The 21,168-nt window shown below is 39.6% G+C and overlaps 2 protein-coding genes across 2 annotated transcripts; both read left to right on the forward strand.

The window, feature by feature from the left end:
- Position 1: 1 nt before the first annotated feature.
- Positions 2-11,246, forward strand: LOC148060281 (uromodulin). The gene is made up of 9 exons (XM_087779523.1): positions 2-580; positions 713-801; positions 885-989; positions 6,437-6,597; positions 6,667-6,802; positions 9,126-9,220; positions 10,488-10,656; positions 10,766-10,874; positions 10,941-11,246. Exons 1-9 carry the CDS (start codon positions 493-495, stop codon positions 11,114-11,116), a joined length of 1,128 nt encoding a protein of 375 aa, XP_087635649.1. The 5' UTR covers positions 2-492; the 3' UTR covers positions 11,117-11,246.
- Positions 11,247-12,946: 1,700 nt separating this feature from the next.
- Positions 12,947-20,704, forward strand: fbxo30a (F-box protein 30a). The gene is made up of 3 exons (XM_087779283.1): positions 12,947-13,119; positions 15,119-17,086; positions 18,622-20,704. Exons 2-3 carry the CDS (start codon positions 15,161-15,163, stop codon positions 18,823-18,825), a joined length of 2,130 nt encoding a protein of 709 aa, XP_087635409.1. The 5' UTR covers positions 12,947-13,119; positions 15,119-15,160; the 3' UTR covers positions 18,826-20,704.
- The last annotated feature ends 464 nt before the right edge of the window (positions 20,705-21,168 follow it).

Here is a 21,168-nt window from a genome sequence, read left to right on the forward strand (position 1 = left end):
GTGTGCCACACACACACACACACACACACTCACAAGTCCTTGTCCCACATCCTGGATTGCCCTCCACTCTTAATGGGTTTCTTTTGGTCCGACTCACCGAGGTTCCCGCTCCAGTAAAGGTTTTTAAAACGGCCGGAACAAAAGGCGCAGACAACAAAGAGTCACCAGCCGCGCACTGTTGTCGCTCCCCTGCATGGTAACCAGACGTCTTGTTGTCGACCGGTCGGTTGTAAGATGTTTACCAAAAGAGGGGTTTTTTTTTTTTTTTTCGTGGGCGGGGTGACATACGTGTTTCCTCGGACTCCCCTCGGTTCCCTCCATTCATGTGCGGAATCTCATTGTCGGCGCGAACATCACTCAAGCTGGTGTTTTTAAGGGCCGGACGGAGGCTCTCACTTCAGTCGCGTTTCGAGGGGTTCGTGAGAGCGAGAGAGAGAGTGCTACGTCTTCCAGTGACAGTTGCAGGAGACTCGGGGGTCCCGGAGGAAGAAGATGCCGCCGGCTCGGTTGGTTTTCGCCTGCTTGCTGTTCAGCATGAGGACGGTGATCTCGGCCGTGTACCTGGAGCCGGAGGAGGAAGGTGAGCTTCGTCCACGCCCTCGGAATCCCTTTTAAAATCTGCATTTTTTAACCTTCTTTTCAGTGACTTGTATCGTTTTTTGAAATGTCGGTTTGATTTAAGTTGAAAATGAAAAGCTTCTCCACCAATCAGAACTCAACGAAACCGTGGTGTGCACCAACGACCACATGGAGGTCGTGATCCCGAGCTCCTTCTTCCTCAACAAAGTTCCTCCCGTTTATGTAAAGTCGAAACATTTCTTCATTCATTTTCCTTGAAACTCTTAAAAAACGCATATTTATTCTGGATTATTTTCCTGTTCAAGGTCTGGGATTTGCACCTGAACGACCCGGACTGCCGCGGACAGGAGGTCGGCGACGACTACGTCTTCAGCATCAGGACGAATCTGTCCGACTGCGGCACCGTCGTGGTGAGAGTTGACATTTCTTTGTTTAAAATCCATTTTTAGTTTCATTCATTTTGAATATTGACCCTGATGTTTATGTTTGGTTGGTTTCCTCCCACAGTCCAACAACATACATACAGTCACTGTTAATTATTGTGTGAATGTGAGTTGTGGTCTGTATGTATATGTGACCTTTCCAGGGTGTCCTCTACTTGGAAGTAGCTGGAAGTCGCGCTAATAATAATAAATATCATGAGTATAGATTAATTATTAATGGAAATTTGAGTCTTCTACTCTATTGAGACCCTTTTCTTTTTTTTTACCCAAAAATAAAGAATTAATATTTATTTGTTGGACATAAACAGACAAATAAATTTGTTTTGAGGTTTTTTTTAAAGGACATTGTCAAGTAGAAATCTGAGTCCCTTTTTTGCTTCGTCCCTGATATTTTTTAGTAACAAAACTCTATTGATGTAAAAGCTGCAAAAAAGATCGGATCACTCATTAGAAATGCATGAGAAATTATGATTAGCAGATATATAAGTATAGATGGATGGAAAATGTGTGTTTTTTAATCAAGATAAAGTTGTTAGGATTGTATATTGCTTCATTATTTACCCATTTTAATATCCTGAGCTGTGGACACGCCTTGACAATATGATATAAAGGAACTTTGAAAAATAAAAATATTATATTTCAAGGCAATTTAGTCATGATGGTTGAAAAATACAAATTAAATTATAGTTTTAACTTCAACATTTCTACCCTCCCGGGCCACATAAATGCAGTAAAAGGGTCTCATGTTGGCCCCCGGGCTTGAACTGCTTTGTTTTTCTTTGGTATGTTGGTAAACGACTGGATTCCTGACGTGTTTACGTGAAGATTGTTAATTCAGTTCTCAAGGGACGAGAACGTGAGAGTCTGAGATAGAAGCTCCAGGATGAAGTCATCGACGAGACAGACAGAAAAAGACAGACGAGAGAATAGTGAGGCGGGGGGATGATGATGATGAGGGGGGTTTCATTTGTTAAAAGAAGGCTTGCGTTGTTCATTTCCCCCCTAAAGACACGTCAATAGAATTCACATGTAAATGATGAATGGTTGAGGCTCACTGAGGCTGAAGAGCGACTTAATCCGACCAGTGACGGGTTTAATCTCTGTTTAATCCTCAATTAAAACACCTTTTTTTCCCCCCTAATCTTGTAAAGCAACTAAAAGGTTAAACCCACTGTCGTCCAGGGAGGAAATCTGAGTGGGTTTTTTTTTTTTATAAGGTTTTATTGCGGCAGACCTTGTTGCTAAAGACCAAGAATGTCACAGCTGTCAGACGTTCTTTCACCTTGAACTCTTAAAAAGTGAGCGTCGGTCCAGAGATGAGTGAGTTGTGGGGGGTAAAGGTCAGACGGTGGTCCATGAATCACACGTTTTTTCCGCGATGATTCGACGGAGTCGCGTCCCCGGACTGACGAAGACCCGCTGCTGCCCCCGTGGAGGGTCATTTATGGACTCACTTATAAAAGGGATCAATTCACCCTCGGCAGCGGCGGAGCGAGCGCTCCATCTGGGACCAGCAGGAGTCCAAACAAACCCTGGACTCGACCTTTTCACTCGCTCTGGGTTTCATTGTTTTTTATCTACGTCAGATGCAGGAGGAGATTATTTAACTTGTGTGTTGACAGACGCTTGGACTCGCTTGCATAAGGTGACAAATCAGTTAATTACCTCCTCCAGGGAGGTCATGGGTTTGCAAGGCTGGAAATACCTCATTCATTTTTTTTTTACTTGCTGCAAAGAAAAACTACACAAACATCTACTTGGATCAAATGTTTAAATTGGCGTCTTGATTACCATCTGGATCCAGGATTCTTTTGAAGAATTTGTCACTGTCTATCAATAGATAGCTACACCGTCGTGCTGCCTTCAGGATAATTTGTAAATCCCAGAAAACTTAATTAAAAAAAAATATATTGTCATTGTTTAAAGGGTTACTAAAAAAGGTCAACTACTAGAAAATAACTCGGATTTTCCGACACCATTTAAATCCAGTGGTTTCCTCGTAACACTGCATTCAAGGATTCTATTTTAGACTATATGAAGGACATGTATTTCAAATAATACTTAACAATTGATATGTTAATTTTCTGGTTGAATAAGTGAAATTAACTTGAATCATATTCTCGATTTTCTTCATCACTACCTTTTGTTCACTTCCTTGCACTTCTGTTGCCTGCATCTTGCCCCGAGTAGCTTGGATAGGCTCCGCCCCCTTGCAACCAACTGGAAATAAAATACAATTTATTTTTAGAAAATGAACCAAATATTAAAGGGTCACTACGTAGGATTGAACATGGTTGTTTCTGGCTCCCGCAAGTGTTTATACAGTGTAACTACAGTGTCTTGAAAACCCACAGTCCGCATCCGCCCTTTATCTTGCTTGTAATTAAATAAAAAAGATTTGGCCATTATGGAAATAAAGGCAAATGCCGTCTCCATTTCACTGCTGTGAAGCAGTTTGGACTCAAAAGGTTGTTTTATGAAAATAAAAACAACATTGAAATAATAGCTATAATGTTAGCATAGCAAGTTAGCATCTTCCTTCGTTATCTTTCGATGTCAACACGGGTATCGTCCAACTAACACTAAGAATGCTCATAATGTTAGCATAGCAAGTTAGCATCTTCCTTCGTTATCTTTCGATGTCAACACGGGTATCGTCCAACTAACACTGAGAATGCTCATAATGTTAGCATAGCAAGTTAGCATCTTCCTTCGTTATCTTTCGATGTCAACACGGGTATCGTCCAACTAACACTGAGAATGCTCATAATGTTAGCATAGCAAGTTAGCATCTTCCTTAGTTATCTTTCGATGTCAACACGGGTATCGTCCAACTAACACTGAGAATGCTCATAATGTTAGCATAGCAAGTTAGCATCTTCCTTTGTTATCTTTCGATGTCAACACGGGTATCGTCCAACTAACACTAAGAATGCTCATAATGTTAGCATAGCAAGTTAGCATCTTCCTTCGTTATCTTTCGATGTCAACACGGGTATCGTCCAACTAACACTAAGAATGCTCATAATGTTAGCATAGCAAGTTAGCATCTTCCTTCGTTACCTTTCGATGTCATACGATAAACACAGGTATCGTCCAACTAACACTAAGAATACTCATAATGTTAGCATAGCAAGTTAGCATCTTCATTCGTTATCTTTCGATGTCATAAACACAGGTATCGTCCAACTAAGAATACATTACTCATAATGTTAGCATAGTAAGTTAGCATCTTTCTTTTGTTATTATTCGATGTCATAAGCACAGGTATCGTCCAACTAACACTAAGAATACTCATATTGTTAGCATAGCAAGTTAGCATTTTCATTCGTTATCTTTCGATGTCATAAACACAGGTATCGTCCAACTAAGACTACATTACTCATAATGTTAGCATAGTAAGTTAGCATCTTCCTTTGTTATCATTCGATGTCATAAACACAGGTATCGTCCAACTAACACAAAGAATACTCATAATGTTAGCATAACAAGTTAGCATCTTCCTTCGGTATCTTTCGATGTCAACACCGGTATCGTCCAACTACAACTAAGAATACTCATAATGTTAGCATCGCAAGTTAGCATCTTCCTTCATTATCTTTCGATGTCATAAACACGGTTATCGTCCAACTAACACTAAGAATACTCATATTGTTAGCATCGCAAGTTAGCATCTTCCTTCGTTATCTTTCGATGTCATAAACACAGGTATCGTCCAACTAACACAAATAATACTCATAATGTTAGCATAACGAGTTAGCATCTTCCTTCGGTATCTTTCGATGTCAACACCGGTATCGTCCAACTACAACTAAGAATACTCATAATGTTAGCATCGCAAGTTAGCATCTTCCTTCATTATCTTTCGATGTCACAAACACGGTTATCGTCCAACTAACACTAAGAATACTCATATTGTTAGCATCACAAGTTAGCATCTTCCTTCGTTATCTTTCGATGTCAACACAGGTATCGTCCAACTAACACTAAGAATACTCATAATGTTAGCATAGCAAGTTAGCATCTTCCTTCGGTATCTTTCGATGTCAACACCGTTATCGTCCAACTACAACTAAGAATACTCATCATTTTAGCATAGCAAGTTAGCATCTTCATTCGTTATCTTTTGATGTCATAAACACGGGTATCGTCCAACTACAACTAAGAATACTCATAATGTTAGCATAACAAGTTAGCATCTTCCTTCGTTATCTTTCGATGTCATAAACACGGGTATCGTCCAACTAACACAAAGAATACTCATAATGTTAGCATCGCAAGTTAGCATCTTCCTTCGGTATCTTTCGATGTCAACACCGGTATCGTCCAACTACAACTAAGAATACTCATAATGTTAGCATAGCAAGTTAGCATCTTCATTCGTTATCTTTCGACGTCATAAACACGGGTATCGTCCAACTACAACTAAGAATACTCATAATGTTAGCATAGCAAGTTAGCATCTTCCTTCGGTATCTTTCGATGTCAACACCGGTATCGTCCAACTACAACTAAGAATACTCATCATTTTAGCATAGCAAGTTAGCATCTTCATTCGTTATCTTTTGATGTCATAAACACGGGTATCGTCCAACTACAACTAAGAATACTCATAATGTTAGCATAACAAGTTAGCATCTTCCTTCGTTATCTTTCGATGTCATAAACACGGGTATCGTCCAACTAACACTAAGAATACTCATATTGTTAGCATCGCAAGTTAGCATCTTCCTTCGGTATCTTTCGATGTCAACACGGGTATCGTCCAACTACAACTAAGAATACTCATAATGTTAGCATAGCAAGTTAGCATCTTCATTCGTTATCTTTCGACGTCATAAACACGGGTATCGTCCAACTACAACTAAGAATACTCATAATGTTAGCATAGCAAGTTAGCATCTTCCTTCGTTATCTTTCGATGTCAACACAGGTATCGTCCAACTAACACTAAGAATACTCATAATGTTAGCATAGCAAGTTAGCATCTTCCTTCGGTATCTTTCGATGTCAACACCGGTATCGTCCAACTACAACTAAGAATACTCATCATTTTAGCATAGCAAGTTAGCATCTTCATTCGTTATCTTTTGATGTCATAAACACGGGTATCGTCCAACTACAACTAAGAATACTCATAATGTTAGCATAACAAGTTAGCATCTTCCTTCGTTATCTTTCGATGTCATAAACACGGGTATCGTCCAACTAACACTAAGAATACTCATATTGTTAGCATCGCAAGTTAGCATCTTCCTTCGGTATCTTTCGATGTCAACACGGGTATCGTCCAACTGACACTAAGAATATTCATAATGTTAGCATAGCAAGTTAGCATCTTCATTCGTTATCTTTCGACGTCATAAACACGGGTATCTTCCAACTAACACTAACAATACTCTGTCTTCGGGAAGGCATCGGACGACACCCACATCATGTTCGTAAACACCATCCACAACAACCAGACGGACGTCATCACCCGGAACTACATCAACATCACCTTCGTGTGCCGCTACCCCATCAACTACATGGTGCAGCAGCCGGACGGCGAGAACATGATCCGGGTGGACATCAGGTACCGAGTCTCTTGAGGGGTCCCCGAGGCAGGGTTTTTTTCAGCTTCTGACTCGGATGTGACCACCAGAACCATCACCCTGAACACGGAGGACGGTAACTTCTCGGTGTCCATGTTGCTGTTCAAGGACCAGGCCTTCCAGGACAGGTGGACCACCGTGCCCTCGCTGACCCTGGACGACGACGTCTTTGTCAAAGTGTACATGGTAGCTTCCAATCTCTCAAGCATCTTCCTTCGTTATCTTTCGATGTCAACACGGGTATCGTCCAACTAACACTGAGAATGCTCATAATGTTAGCATAGCAAGTTAGCATCTTCCTTCGTTATCTTTCGATGTCAACACGGGTATCGTCCAACTAACACTGAGAATGCTCATAATGTTAGCATAGCAAGTTAGCATCTTCCTTCGTTATCTTTCGATGTCAACACGGGTATCGTCCAACTAACACTGAGAATGCTCATAATGTTAGCATAGCAAGTTAGCATCTTCCTTCGTTATCTTTCGATGTCAACACGGGTATCGTCCAACTAACACTGAGAATGCTCATAATGTTAGCATAGCAAGTTAGCATCTTCCTTCGTTATCTTTCGATGTCAACACGGGTATCGTCCAACTAACACTAAGAATGCTCATAATGTTAGCATAGCAAGTTAGCATCTTCCTTCGTTATCTTTCGATGCCAACACGGGTATCGTCCAACTAACACTAAGAATGCTCATAATGTTAGCATAGCAAGTTAGCATCTTCCTTCGTTACCTTTCGATGTCATACGATAAACACAGGTATCGTCCAACTAACACTAAGAATACTCATAATGTTAGCATAGCAAGTTAGCATCTTCATTCGTTATCTTTCGATGTCATAAACACAGGTATCGTCCAACTAAGACTACATTACTCATAATGTTAGCATAGTAAGTTAGCATCTTCCTTTGTTATTATTCGATGTCATAAGCACAGGTATCGTCCAACTAACACTAAGAATACTCATATTGTTAGCATAGCAAGTTAGCATTTTCATTCGTTATCTTTCGATGTCATAAACACAGGTATCGTCCAACTAAGACTACATTACTCATAATGTTAGCATAGTAAGTTAGCATCTTCCTTTGTTATCATTCGATGTCATAAACACAGGTATCGTCCAACTAACACAGAGAATACTCATAATGTTAGCATAACAAGTTAGCATCTTCCTTCGGTATCTTTCGATGTCAACACCGGTATCGTCCAACTACAACTAAGAATACATATAATGTTAGCATCGCAAGTTAGCATCTTCCTTCATTATCTTTCGATGTCATAAACACGGTTATCGTCCAACTAGCACTAAGAATACTCATATTGTTAGCATCGCAAGTTAGCATCTTCCTTCGTTATCTTTCGATGTCAACACAGGTATCGTCCGACTAACACTAAGAATGCTCATAATGTTAGCATAGCAAGTTAGCATCTTCCTTCGTTATCTTTCGATGCCAACACGGGTATCGTCCAACTAACACTAAGAATGCTCATAATGTTAGCATAGCAAGTTAGCATCTTCCTTCGTTACCTTTCGATGTCATACGATAAACACAGGTATCGTCCAACTAACACTAAGAATACTCATAATGTTAGCATAGCAAGTTAGCATCTTCATTCGTTATCTTTCGATGTCATAAACACAGGTATCGTCCAACTAAGACTACATTACTCATAATGTTAGCATAGTAAGTTAGCATCTTCCTTTGTTATTATTCGATGTCATAAGCACAGGTATCGTCCAACTAACACTAAGAATACTCATATTGTTAGCATAGCAAGTTAGCATTTTCATTCGTTATCTTTCGATGTCATAAACACAGGTATCGTCCAACTAAGACTACATTACTCATAATGTTAGCATAGTAAGTTAGCATCTTCCTTTGTTATCATTCGATGTCATAAACACAGGTATCGTCCAACTAACACAGAGAATACTCATAATGTTAGCATAACAAGTTAGCATCTTCCTTCGGTATCTTTCGATGTCAACACCGGTATCGTCCAACTACAACTAAGAATACTCATAATGTTAGCATCGCAAGTTAGCATCTTCCTTCATTATCTTTCGATGTCATAAACACGGTTATCGTCCAACTAGCACTAAGAATACTCATATTGTTAGCATCGCAAGTTAGCATCTTCCTTCGTTACACTTTGTCAAAGTGTACATGGTAGTTTCCAATCTCTCCGTCTTTGAATGTGCGGCGACGCTTCCACAGATTCTTGCATCACCGTGGATTTCCTGAAAGTGTGTTCTCGTGAAACGGCGTTTGCACAATCGGATGCTAAGCTAACTTAAGCTCCTTGGCAGAGCAGACAAAACAACTATCGACAGCTATTTTTGGATCGAGTTGCAACATGTTTGTGTCGCGGCGTTGCAGGCAAACCCCGGGAAATGTTACCCTCGCACCCATCGTGACTGGGCGGTAATTGGAGACGTTGACACCAGCTGTTGTTTACCTGCTATGATTCCTGGAGTGAAGAAAGTCCCTTCTGTGTCGTAGATCCCGGCTCACCTCGTGCTGCGAGTGGACCGATGCTGGGCCACGCCGGCCAGCGACCCCTACAGCAACATCCAGTACACCTTCATCAGGGACAGGTGTGTCTCTCGCTCACCTCCAACCACGGGTGTCGCACTTTTGATCATCAAACTAAATATATATTTACCCGAAATAAAACTATGGTTTTAGCTCCTTTGACAAAAAAAAAGTATTTCATCGAATTGCCTGAACATGTTTGTCTATAGTTTTTAGTTCAATAAGAACTGATATTAAATCAAATAAATATGACTAATTATTATTTAAAAGTAACTTCTTTTTATTGGAATTATAATCTGATAAAAGTCATCATTTGAATTTCACAAACGTGTAATAATAATTAGTAGTTTTCGTTATAGGTTTAAGCTCATTTTAACACGAGAACTATGATTATAATAGTAACTTTTTATTCTTTGAGGCTAAAATCATCTTTATTATTTATTTGCTTGTCCTCCTGCATCCAAAAAAAAAGGATAATCTATTTATAGATCACCATAATACAACATTAAGCAGTTCATAAAAAACTCTTGCAGCGAGAATTCCGACCTGCTCTAGTAGAAGAACTCACATTTCCCCGATTCTAAAAACTCTTCACTGGCTTAAGACGTATTAAGACCTTTTTATTTGTGCTTTTCCCTGATTTTCTGGAACTCCTGTGTTCGTCTTATGGGTCTTGGCCTTTTAAAGTATATATTTTAACTGTGTATTGTTTTTGATTGTTAAAGCGGCTTGTGACCCTGGTCTACAAAGGGGGTTAACAAATAACCTTTACTTACTTACTTACATCAGAGAAATATTCAAGGTGGCGCTCTTTTCCAGTACATTATCCTGCCTATACCATTGGAAAAAAAACAATGGAAAATAGTCTTATATTAGACTTAGACAATATTAATTACATGTGGAAATTAACATTTTGAGAGCTAATAATGAATAATAAACGTTTTTATGCTCCTTGTTTACCACAAGAACAACAAAAATGTTCTTTTATCCTCATCGTTGTTTATGTTCACTCAAACATTACATTTATTAAAAACTAGTTTTAATCTTTACTTTTTCTCTCATCTTAGCATAAACACTGGCCTCTGTATTTGTCACCAACATGAACATTAATCTACTTTGATTTTGAGACAACGAGCTCAAAGGCTGCGGCCAGATTTGGCCCACGAGCCTCGCGTTTTCTTGGGGAAATTCTCGTTTCTGGGGCTCCTAAACTCCCAGCGATCACGTGACTTGTATTTCAACCGCTGAAAACAACACTATGTTAGCATTTAGCTTAAAGTGTGTGTTTTGTTTTTATCCGTGTTTCCGTCTATCTCTGCGCTCCATCAGCTGCCCCGTGGTGACCAACCAGCAGACCCTCAGCGTCATGAGGAACGGCCAGGGTCCGGAGGCCACCTTCCGGATCCAGATGTTCAAGTTCGTGGGCAGCTCCTACGCCAACGTCTTCCTCCACTGCAACGTCCAGATCTGCCACAACGCCCCGGGTCACTGTCAGCCCGTGAGTCAGCGAGTTCAGCACCAGCCGTCTGTACATGCGGCGCTAAGTTTAGACGGGCTCGGCGCCAGAGTGTTGTGTTTACTCAGGGTTCTTCTCTGGTCCGGGACAGAACTGTTCCGGGGAAGACGGCCAGATGAGGACGAGGAGGGACGTCCCTCTGTCTCACACCGTCTCCTACGGACCCATACGGCGCCTGCCGGACGACGGAGCCGATCCCAGTACGTCGTCGCGTCGACCCACTTTCGTCCGCAACAATCGACGTAACAAACGTTTGTGTTCCGCAGAAGCCGGACGTCTGCCGCCCGTGGAGACCTTCGTCCTGGCCGGCCTGCTGGTGGCGCTGCTGCTGGTCGCCGGCGTGTTCGGGAGGTTCTGGGTTCGATCCCGACGCTTCTACCCGGCGCGTGAGGCGCAGCTCACGCTGTCCAACATCCATCACATCTCGGAGGTGGCTTCATGAGACCGAACCTTCTACCACCAGCAGCTATGCTAAATAAAGTTTCTATAATGTTTGTTAAGATACATCTTTGTCCAGTTACTTGTTAATTGAGTTCATTTTTTTTTACGTTATTCTTTCACAAAAAACTGAAACTAAATCACAAAGTTCATGTTTCCCTCTAAACATTGTAAAACATAACAGTAATAGTAATTGTAATTGAAATTTATTTTGATTATATTTACACAAACAATTGAATTTCATAAATGTGTATTTTACATGATGCTTTATCATGCTATATCATGCTACATGATGCTACATGATGCTACATGATGCTATATCATGCTACATGATGCTACTTGATGCTACATGATTCTTCATGATTCTACATGATGCTACACAATGCTACATGATGCTACATGATGCTACATGATGCTACATGATGCTACAAGATGCTACAATATGCTATATCATGCTACATGATGCTACATGATGTTTCATCATGCTACATGATGCTACAATATGCTATATCATGCTACATGATGCTTCATCATGCTACAATATGCTAAATGATGCTAAATGATGCTACATGATGCTACAATATGCTATATCATGCTACATGATGCTTCATCATGCTACAATATGCTAAATGATGCTAAATGATGCTAAATGATGCTAAATGATGCTAAATGATGCTACATGATGATACATGATGCTACATGATGCTTCATCATGCTACAATATGCTATATTACTTTTTATATTATATTATATTATTACATATAAAAGGTAGAGGAAGAAAAAAAAAGTTTCATTTTCGCTCTCAGTTCTTTAAAAAAAAAAAAAATCCAAATCTGCTTTTGTGACTAATGTGCTATTAAATTAAAAACATGTTTTTCATTTTTTTTTTTTGCTTTTTTCTATAGTTTTTAATGCAGGTTTTTTGTTTGTTTTTTTGTTTAAATATCGACTGAAATGTAATCAATCTTTAAAAACGAAATATATTTATAACTAAATAAGTTATTTATTAGTTAGTTATTTAACTAAATAACTAAATATACAAAATATAAGTCAGTAACTGTATTTTTAATCGATTTATAAATGATAAAAGTAAATCCTTTAATATCAAAAATGTTTAATAATTACAAGTAGTTATTATTAGCTCCTAATTTTAATGCCAATAATGTTAAAAGTAGAAAATATAAGGAAATATTATCATAGAAAAATGTTTCAGGTTCATTTTCTTCTTCCCTTCTTTAATAAAATGACTAAATAAAACTGCTGTGTATGAAGAAGAAGAAATATTTCAAATTTAAATCATGTATTTTTGCGATAAACAACAGTTAAAATCTGACAAATGAACAAAAGAAGTCTTATTATAAATAAAGTTTTTGTTTTTGGATATCTTTTTCAAAGATTTCTGTCTACAGCCTTAAATTGGTTCTTTTGGGGGGGTTTCTTTTTAACTAAATATACTTGAAAATTATTTTTAATGTATTTATATTTTGATTAAAGTTATTTTTAATCCTTTGAATGTCCGAAATATGTCATAACCATTAGTGGTTTTGTAATTTTAACGCCAACATTGTTAATGATATATAAAATATAATATAAAAGGAAGAAAAAGAAAGAAAATATGATTTAATAAGAGTTTCGGGTTCTTTCTCCTCCTCAGTGCTTTACTAAAATTAAAAATCTAAAGCTATAAGTGGAATTGAAATCGTGTATTTTAGCGATAAATCCTTAAAAGGAAGACGTAGAGGGGGAAGCTGCTCCTCGGGGGGTTTTTCCCAGACTCTATTTAAACCCCAGCGCCGACGTCATGACGTCATCGTGCGTCGCCTCTCCACACAAACTCAGGGAGCCGAAGAACCGGCGACATCCTGCGCTCGCCAGGACACTTTTCCAGGACGAAAACACGCACTTTCGTGTGTTTTCTCTTCCTTTACACGCGACCTTTTCCCACACGACAAAATAACTAGTTTTTCCTGAAGGAGTCAAGAAAAACAAAAAAGAACCTTGACCCGGGTAAGCAGTTGTGGAAGCTAACGGCTAACGCAGAGATGCTAATGGTGTTAGCATAGTTGCTATCCCTGTTGTTTGTGTTTTTCTTTTGTGTTGTTGCGTGTGTGTGTGTGAGCGTGTGTGTTGTTCAGAGCATCAACCTGTCGTGTGTTTGGATGTAGTTTATCGTTTTGTTGAGGTTCGTGCACAGCATTGTTTACTTCGTTACGCAAGCATGGCTGCTTAGCAAACAGTAGCTTCTGTGTTTACGTCCTTCTCTGCTCTTTTGCTCTTTAACTCGTGGTTTATTTATCATAAACACATCAATGCTCAGTCATAGCTGTCACCAAACCCCCGCAGTTTAAAAAAAACAGTCACGACCCAAGAGGTCAAGATGTGTTTGCCCTCGAGGTCCAGACAAAACTGGTGTAACCAAAGGAGACTGTTGTGAAATGTACAGCTTTAGTGTTTTCAGTAAACACATGTGCTCACACACTGAGAGTCAGGTGTGTGTGTGTGTGTTTAGTTTCCAAAACAATCATTTAAACATGCATCTCTCACAGCAGATGTATTTATATAAGCTTGTGTGTACAAGTTTAATTGATGTAAAACAAACAAGTATAAATAGACAGGTCTTGTTTTAATTTCTTTATCCTGATTTTAAACTATAGATACTTTGAGATTTGTTGATCAAATGTAAAGGGCAATACAAATAAACTTGATTATTATTATTATTATTCCAGTGATGCGCGAAAGCATATTTTTCCTGTGGTAAATATTATTAAAGTACTGGTAAAATGAACTGATACTAACTCAATAGGTGTGACATTTTTGTGAACTTTCAAAATGTCATAACTTAAGCTTAATATTTACCCCATTTAAGTAAAGGTTGGTGTTATTTGTAAGCTTGCTATATTACTTTAAGATAAACATTTTAAATCGATTTCTTTTACGGTAAATTGGTACATTTTGCTCTTAAAATATGTCAAATTAAAAGCCCAGATTGGACAAACATGCCATAGACATTTTTTTTATTCGTTCTATTTGTGAGGTTAGCTTTGGAAGTCATAGATCATTTCAGTGAATGTCGCTGGTAGGACTGAAACTGGCAGATAAATCTATTAACTCGTAATATATATATATATTCGATATATATTCGATTCCGATGAACATGTTACTTGCCTCAGAGGTTTTGAAACGAGTGAAAACATTTTGTCTGAAATCTCAGGCATGTGTGACCTGGTCAATCCAGAAGTTTCAACATTCTTGATAAATTAGGACAAGTCGACCGTTTAAGTCGATTTACAATTTAAATGTTGTTAAACAAACCGACCAATTATATCAGTATTTATTTGGAGCACTTCAAGCAAAAGATCTAAGAGGGAGTGGGTGGATGTAGATCTATTAGGTAATTCAAAACTCTGGAATGGTGCGGATATAATTTGGAGGTTATAACAATAAAACTTGATTTTACTCTTACAGTTGATAATTTATAATATTATTTGATTTGGAACATGGCGTATATCATTAACTATTCTTTTAAGTCAGTTTTGTTCAACTGATTCGGCTTCATTTTTAAGTTTTAAGGGACAATAACTCAATTTAAATTCTCAAAACAAAGCATTGAATTGGCGTTAAAATGTCTTGAAACTAATTTTTAAAAAAAAAAGAGTTTTAAATGTACATATTCAGGGCGGTTTATGAGGTAACTTTAGAAAGAGATATTTGCTTTAGGCAACACCTGAAGGTGTAATGTTTATTCAACAATTTTCTTCCTGGTTAAACGCGGTACCAGACGACAGCACATCGTATTGTTTAAAATCATTCTTTCATCAATAATTAATGTTTTTCTTCTTTCAATTTAGTTTGACTAATAAGTGGGTCCTTAACTTTAAATCGTATTTAAAAACATTATTGACCATAAGCCGTTTCAGCCTAGAAACTGGCCGACGATTTCAAATTGAGCTCCATAATCACAACGACAGTTTTGTCTTTTAATACGTCGTTCTTTTTTTTCTTCCAGGGTGGATCCTTGACCCCCTCCTCCCTCCCCAGCTGAGATAAAATGGAGGCTCTGCACCCTCACTGCATGAAATGCTTCAACAGGCGATGCATGGTGAGGCCGGAGGCGGACGTTTCCTGCGACCTCGTCGGCTGCCCGCTGGTCTGCGGCGCCGTTTTCCATTCCTGCAAGTTGGACGAACACCGCCTGCTGTGTCCCTACGAGCGGCTGCCGTGTCTCAACCGCGGCTTCGGCTGCCCGTTCACCATCCCCCGGGTCAAGATGGCGCGGCACCTGGAGACCTGCCCCGCCAGCATCGTCTGCTGCACCATGGAGTGGAACCGCTGGCCGGTGAGCTACGCCGACCGCAAGTCGTACGAGAACCTGAGCAAAGACTTTGAGGTGGAGCAGCTGGACATGGCGCTGGCGCTGCAGGACCAGAGGATGTTGCTGGAGTCCCTGAAGGTCACCACCAACATGTCGAGGAACGGGGACAAGGAGGCGGATGAGAAAATGGCGACCGGCGGAGTCGCCGAGTCGGTGCTGGGTCACGGGTCCATAGAGATGGAGGACGAGCCTTACAACGAACTGTACCGGGCCTCGGTGGAGACCAGCAGGAGTCTGGCGGCGGCGCTGGACATCCTCACCAGTTCCAAGGACATCGAGGTGATCGCCGGGAACATAAAGTCGGACAAGAACGCGCCGGTGCACAACGGCGAGAACGGACACTCGGATTTAGTGGCAGAAGCGGAGAAGAACGTGGACATGCAGGTGAGCGACTCGGACTCGGAGTGCGAGCTCGGGGCGGTGGGCGGCGTGGACTGTGCGGTCGGCGACGACGCCATCGACTGGGCGGAGGACAGCGAGTTCGTGGAGATGTTCCTGAAGGAGGAGGATCTTATCGACGAGTCGATAAACGACGGCGACCTGGTCTGGCCCGAGATGCCCCAGAACTACGTGGCGGTCGAGGCGCTGGAGCCGCCCCCGCAGGCGGCGCCGGTGCCGCTGCTGCTCTCGGATCACATGAGGAACAGTTTCTTACAGCACCTGCCCAGTGAACTCCGGTACCGGTGTTTGGAGCGTAAGCTCCAGAGCGTAGAAGTTCTCAGAGGGATTAGTATGTTTACATTTAACGGGCGCCGGGGGCTGTTGTCGGACCCTTACCTTTTCCGGGCCAAAATGGAGGACAAGGCCGTGGACACGTCCGACCTGGAGGTGCCCGACGACCCGATGGGCCTCCACGGTATCGACCTCATCACGGCGGCTTTGCTGTTCTGCCTGGGCGACTCCCCGGGGGGTCGCGGGATCTCGGACAGCCGGTTCGTGGACGGGTACCACATAGACTTCGGCACGCAGACGTTCTCCTTTCCCTCCGCCATCCTGGCCACCAACACCATGGTGGGCGACATCGCCTCGGCCTCGGCCTGCGACCACGCCAACCCCCAGCTCTCCAACCCGAGCCCCTTCCACACCCTCAGGCTGGACCTGGTGCTGGAATGTGTGGCGCGGTACCAGACCAAGCAGCGCTCCATGTTCACGTTCGTGTGCGGGCAGCTGTTCCGGCGAGACGAGTTCTCGTCGCACTTCAAGAACGTGCACGGAGACATCCACGCCGGGCTCAACGGCTGGATGGAGCAGCGCTGCCCGCTGGCGTACTACGGCTGCACCTACTCGCAGAGGCGCTTCTGTCCGTCCGTCCAGGGCTTCAGGATCATCCACGACCGCCATCTGGGTTCCTTCGGCGTGCTGCCCGGCCACAGCAGGAGTCACTTCGGGGCTCCGTGCGACCAGTTCAGCGGGCTCCCCTTCGAGGTGCTGCAGCACGTGGCGAGCTTCCTGGACAGCTTCAGCCTGTGCCAGCTGTCCAGGGTGTCCCGCACCATGAGGGACGTGTGTTCCAGTCTGCTGCAGATGCGCGGCATGGTGGTGCTGCTCTGGGAGAAGAAGCGCCGTCCGGACGGATCCGGCACCTGGCAGATCACGGACAAGGTTCGTCCGACTTCTCCTTCCACGTTTATCCGTGATGTGACTTAACATTTCAAATGTTTTTTAACCCTTTGGGTTAAATGCCCTTTTACAACTAGAGACGACACAAGGGATATCAAAAAAAGAAAAGGGGGGCCTTCGGGTCACTTTGACCCGCAAGCCTTTAGGCATTCATTGCTTTTGTTTTTTACGATAATTTCTAAATTAAAATGTTTAATTTGTTTTTATCGGATAGTTTAATTAAATTAATTCTATAGTTTTTTTATTTTATTTATTTAAATAATTTGCATTAAAACGTTTTATTTTTTTATATGTTTAAATAAAAGGTTTATTTTTATTTAATATTTGAATTCTATAAGTTTTGTATTTAAAAAAAAATATATATATATTGAACAATAAAATTAAATAATGCCTTTTATTAAAATGTTTAATTTGTTTTTATCGGATAGTTTAATTAAATTATTTCTATTGTTTTTTTTTTATTTATTTAAATAATTTGCATTAAAACGTTTTATTTTTTTATATTTTTAAATAAAAGGTTTATTTTTATTTAATATTTGAATTCTATAAGTTTTGTATTTAAAAAATATATATATATATATTGAACAATAAAATTAAATAATGCCTTTTATTAAAATGTTTCATTTGTTTTTATCGGATAGTTTAATTCAATTATTTCTATATATATATATATTTTTAATTTAATTAAATAATTTGCATGAAAACGTTTTATTCTTTTTTTTATTTTTTTAATATTTTTTTTAATTTATTTTAATATTTGAATTCTATAAGTTTTGTATAAAAAAAATTGAACAATACAATTAAATAATGCCTTTTATTAAAAGGTTTAATTTGTTTTTATCGGATAGTTTAATTCAATTATTTCTATATATATATATATATTTTTTTAATTTAATTAAATAATTTGCATAAAACGTTTTATTCTTTTATTTATTTTTTTATTTTTTTAATAATTTTCTTTTATTTATTTTAATATTTGAATTATATAAGTTTTGTATAAAAAAAATTGAACAATACAATTAAATAATGCCTTTTATTAAAAGGTTTAATTTGTTTTTATCGGATAGTTTAATTCAATTATTTCTATATATATATATATTTTTTTTTTATTTAATTAAATAATTTGCATAAAACGTTTTATTCTTTTATTTATTTTTTTAATAATTTTCTTTTATTTATTTTAATATTTGAATTCTATAAGTTTTGTATAAAAAAAATTGAACAATACAATTAAATAATGCCTTTTATTAAAAGGTTGAATTTGTTTTTTATTTAAAAGTAAATTATTGTATTTATAATACCTTTTTTTTCTTTTAATTGACAGAATATGTTAGGACTGCACTAATTATACATGTTTAGATTAATTTAAAATGAATAAAACTAAACTCATTCTTTCGATTTTAATTTCAATTTGAGAACGTTTTAGGGCGTTTTTTTTGTAGTAATTGATTGAAGTAATTTTCAGCATTTAAAGAAGTCGAATCCACTATTCAAACGACACGGTTCTCCTGGCGCAGGTGTGGAGGTTCAGCACGGCGTTCGGCACCGTGAACGAGTGGAAGTTCGCCAACATCGCCAGCATGGCCGACCACCTGAAGAAGTGCAAGTTCAACACGGTGTCGCGGCGCGAGGAAGCCATCCCTCTGCCCTGCATGTGCTTCACCAGGGAGCTCACCAAAGAAGGCCGCTGCCTGCGCTCCGTGCTCAAGCCGGTGGCGTGAGGCGGCGTCTACTAGTCTTTCAGAGACTCGCCGCTCCAGGTGCAGGAACTTGAGTCCACGTGTTCCCGGACGTCACAACTTTGCCTTACAATTCATTTTATCATTTTAATTTCCCACATGTTACACTAATAATACGACTAGAACGTTGATCCGACTAAAGGTGAATCACTGGTTTATTGTGATTCTTTTAATTCACTCAATTCCATGACTTTGATCGACAGGAATGGTTTGAGTCTGACGTCAGACGGTCGAGTTGAAATAGTTACTTTATTTAAAGTAAAAAATCAAGAGTTAAACGTTTGGATTCTGTTCGACCCGAACCGACTCGTTTCAATTTTTACATGAAGTGCTTTTATCCTTTTGAACCCAGACGTGTGTGGAGTTGAGCCTTAAGTCTAAGACGTGTGTAGCTGCTTTAAAGTGAACCTCCTGGTACTCCTGGTTTACTCCTGGTTTACTCCTGGTTCTCCTGGTTTACTCCTGGTTTACTCCTGGTTCTCCTGGTTTACTCCTGGTTCTCCTGGTTTACTCCTGGTTTACTCCTGGTTCTCCTGGTTTACTCCTGGTTCTCCTGGTACTCCTGGTTTACTCCTGGTTTACTCCTGGTTCTCCTGGTTTACTCCTGGTACTCTGAATCTTAATACCCGGGGCCGCCATGTCGGGACGTTCCTCACTGTGCTTTTACGGTCGGACTGTAGCGCGATCGCGGTTCCGGTCCATGGAATTCTATTGAACTAAAGAATGTACTTTCAGACCATCGTGTCAGCCGGGTCACGCCCCTGACCTCTGACCTCTCCGCCTGCAGGACAGGTGTTGGAAACACTGTAGCACAGATTGACACATTTGATTTTTTGTTTGTTTTTTTGTTTTTTTAACCCTAAATGCGTCAAACAAGTGACGGTTTTCTGGCTTCACCACAAGGCGGTTTCTCCTCACGAACCTGTGCACGCGTGACGCCATGTTTTTGTAGCGGGTTCACTGCTCTCTGCTGACACCTTGTGGCGTTTCTTAATATCTATTTTTGTGAATGGATTTTTTTGCGTTTGTTTTTTAAACTGTCTTTTAGATCCACGTATTCAAGAGATTATCGTCAACCTCAAAGTTGTTTGTAAGAAAAAAGATATCATCAACTAAACCAGCTTTTAAAAATAATAACCAGCTCCGAGGTTGATTCTGGGAACATGTCAGGTGTTACAGAACCCAGTCTCGGCTCGTACCGTACAGTATTAGACCGTCTGGGTCTTGGCTTGTGTAGCGTCAAAACCATCAGAGTAACGTCGACGAATGATGCCTTCACTGACTTCATCTTTTTCTGAAATACTGACTATTTCACGTGTTTTGAAAGTCGTTTAGTCGTCTGGTACTTTGAATCCTCGAGTGAAAGAAAAAAAAAATCAACCTTCACTTTAATTGGTTAAAGACGCAATTTCTTGTTTTTGTTTTATCTTGAAGTGAAGAACATTCTAGAAACTGTCAAATGTCCACCAGCAGCGAAAACCAGTCGAGTAACCTTTGTGTGTTTTGTATTAAAAAAAAAAAAACTTTTATAACTAAGAAAATACTTTTACTTTTTTTTTTGTACTGTCACGAAAATAAATCTGCCTTTTTAGATTTGTATTTGAACATTTGATTTGCACATTGAAGGCATGTACTGTAACGGCTGCGACGTCTCGCTCCATCTGCATGTTTTTATCTTCTATTTACGACGGTTAATGTCTCAGGCACAACTCTTCTTCTTTTTTTGTCTGTTCTTCTTCTTTCACTCGTTTTCTGATTTGATCGTGTCGAGGTGAACGTCGAGGCCGTTTGTGTTCGGATTTGTTGAGCGTTTGTCACGTTTGTTTGAATTTTTTTGTAATAAAGTGACTCCTGGTTTTTATCCCAGTGTGTGTGTGTCTGTTCAGTGTGTCTGCAGACGTTCTACGAGCCCTTGGATGAATTGAAGCGGCAGGAACTGGTCGAGCCAGACGTAATTAGCCTTTTATGGCTTTGATGTTAAACACAATTTTTTTTTTTTTCGGGGGAGGGCCATTAACTAGTTCCTCAGAACTTCTTTTTTTTTGGGTTTTATGGGTTAAACGTTTCCATTATTTAAAAACTTGTCAGGTTAAGTAAAAATGTATCCTGTGTGAAGTTTAAAAAATATACATTTTTATAGTTACAATCTCTTTTTTTTGTAATTCTCAAACAGCAAGAGCAGTATACCAGAAGAAAAATAAAACACCCAGAAATAAAATATTAAAAAGAAAAGAAAAAATCTAAATAGAAAATAAATCGGTACTATATTATATACACTTTTAATCATATTTACAAAAATAACAAGAAAGGTGCAGTTAAATAATT

Source organism: Callionymus lyra, chromosome 18 (genome assembly GCF_982586985.1).
Source record: "Callionymus lyra chromosome 18, fCalLyr1.hap1.1, whole genome shotgun sequence".
NCBI lineage: Eukaryota > Metazoa > Chordata > Actinopteri > Syngnathiformes > Callionymidae > Callionymus > Callionymus lyra.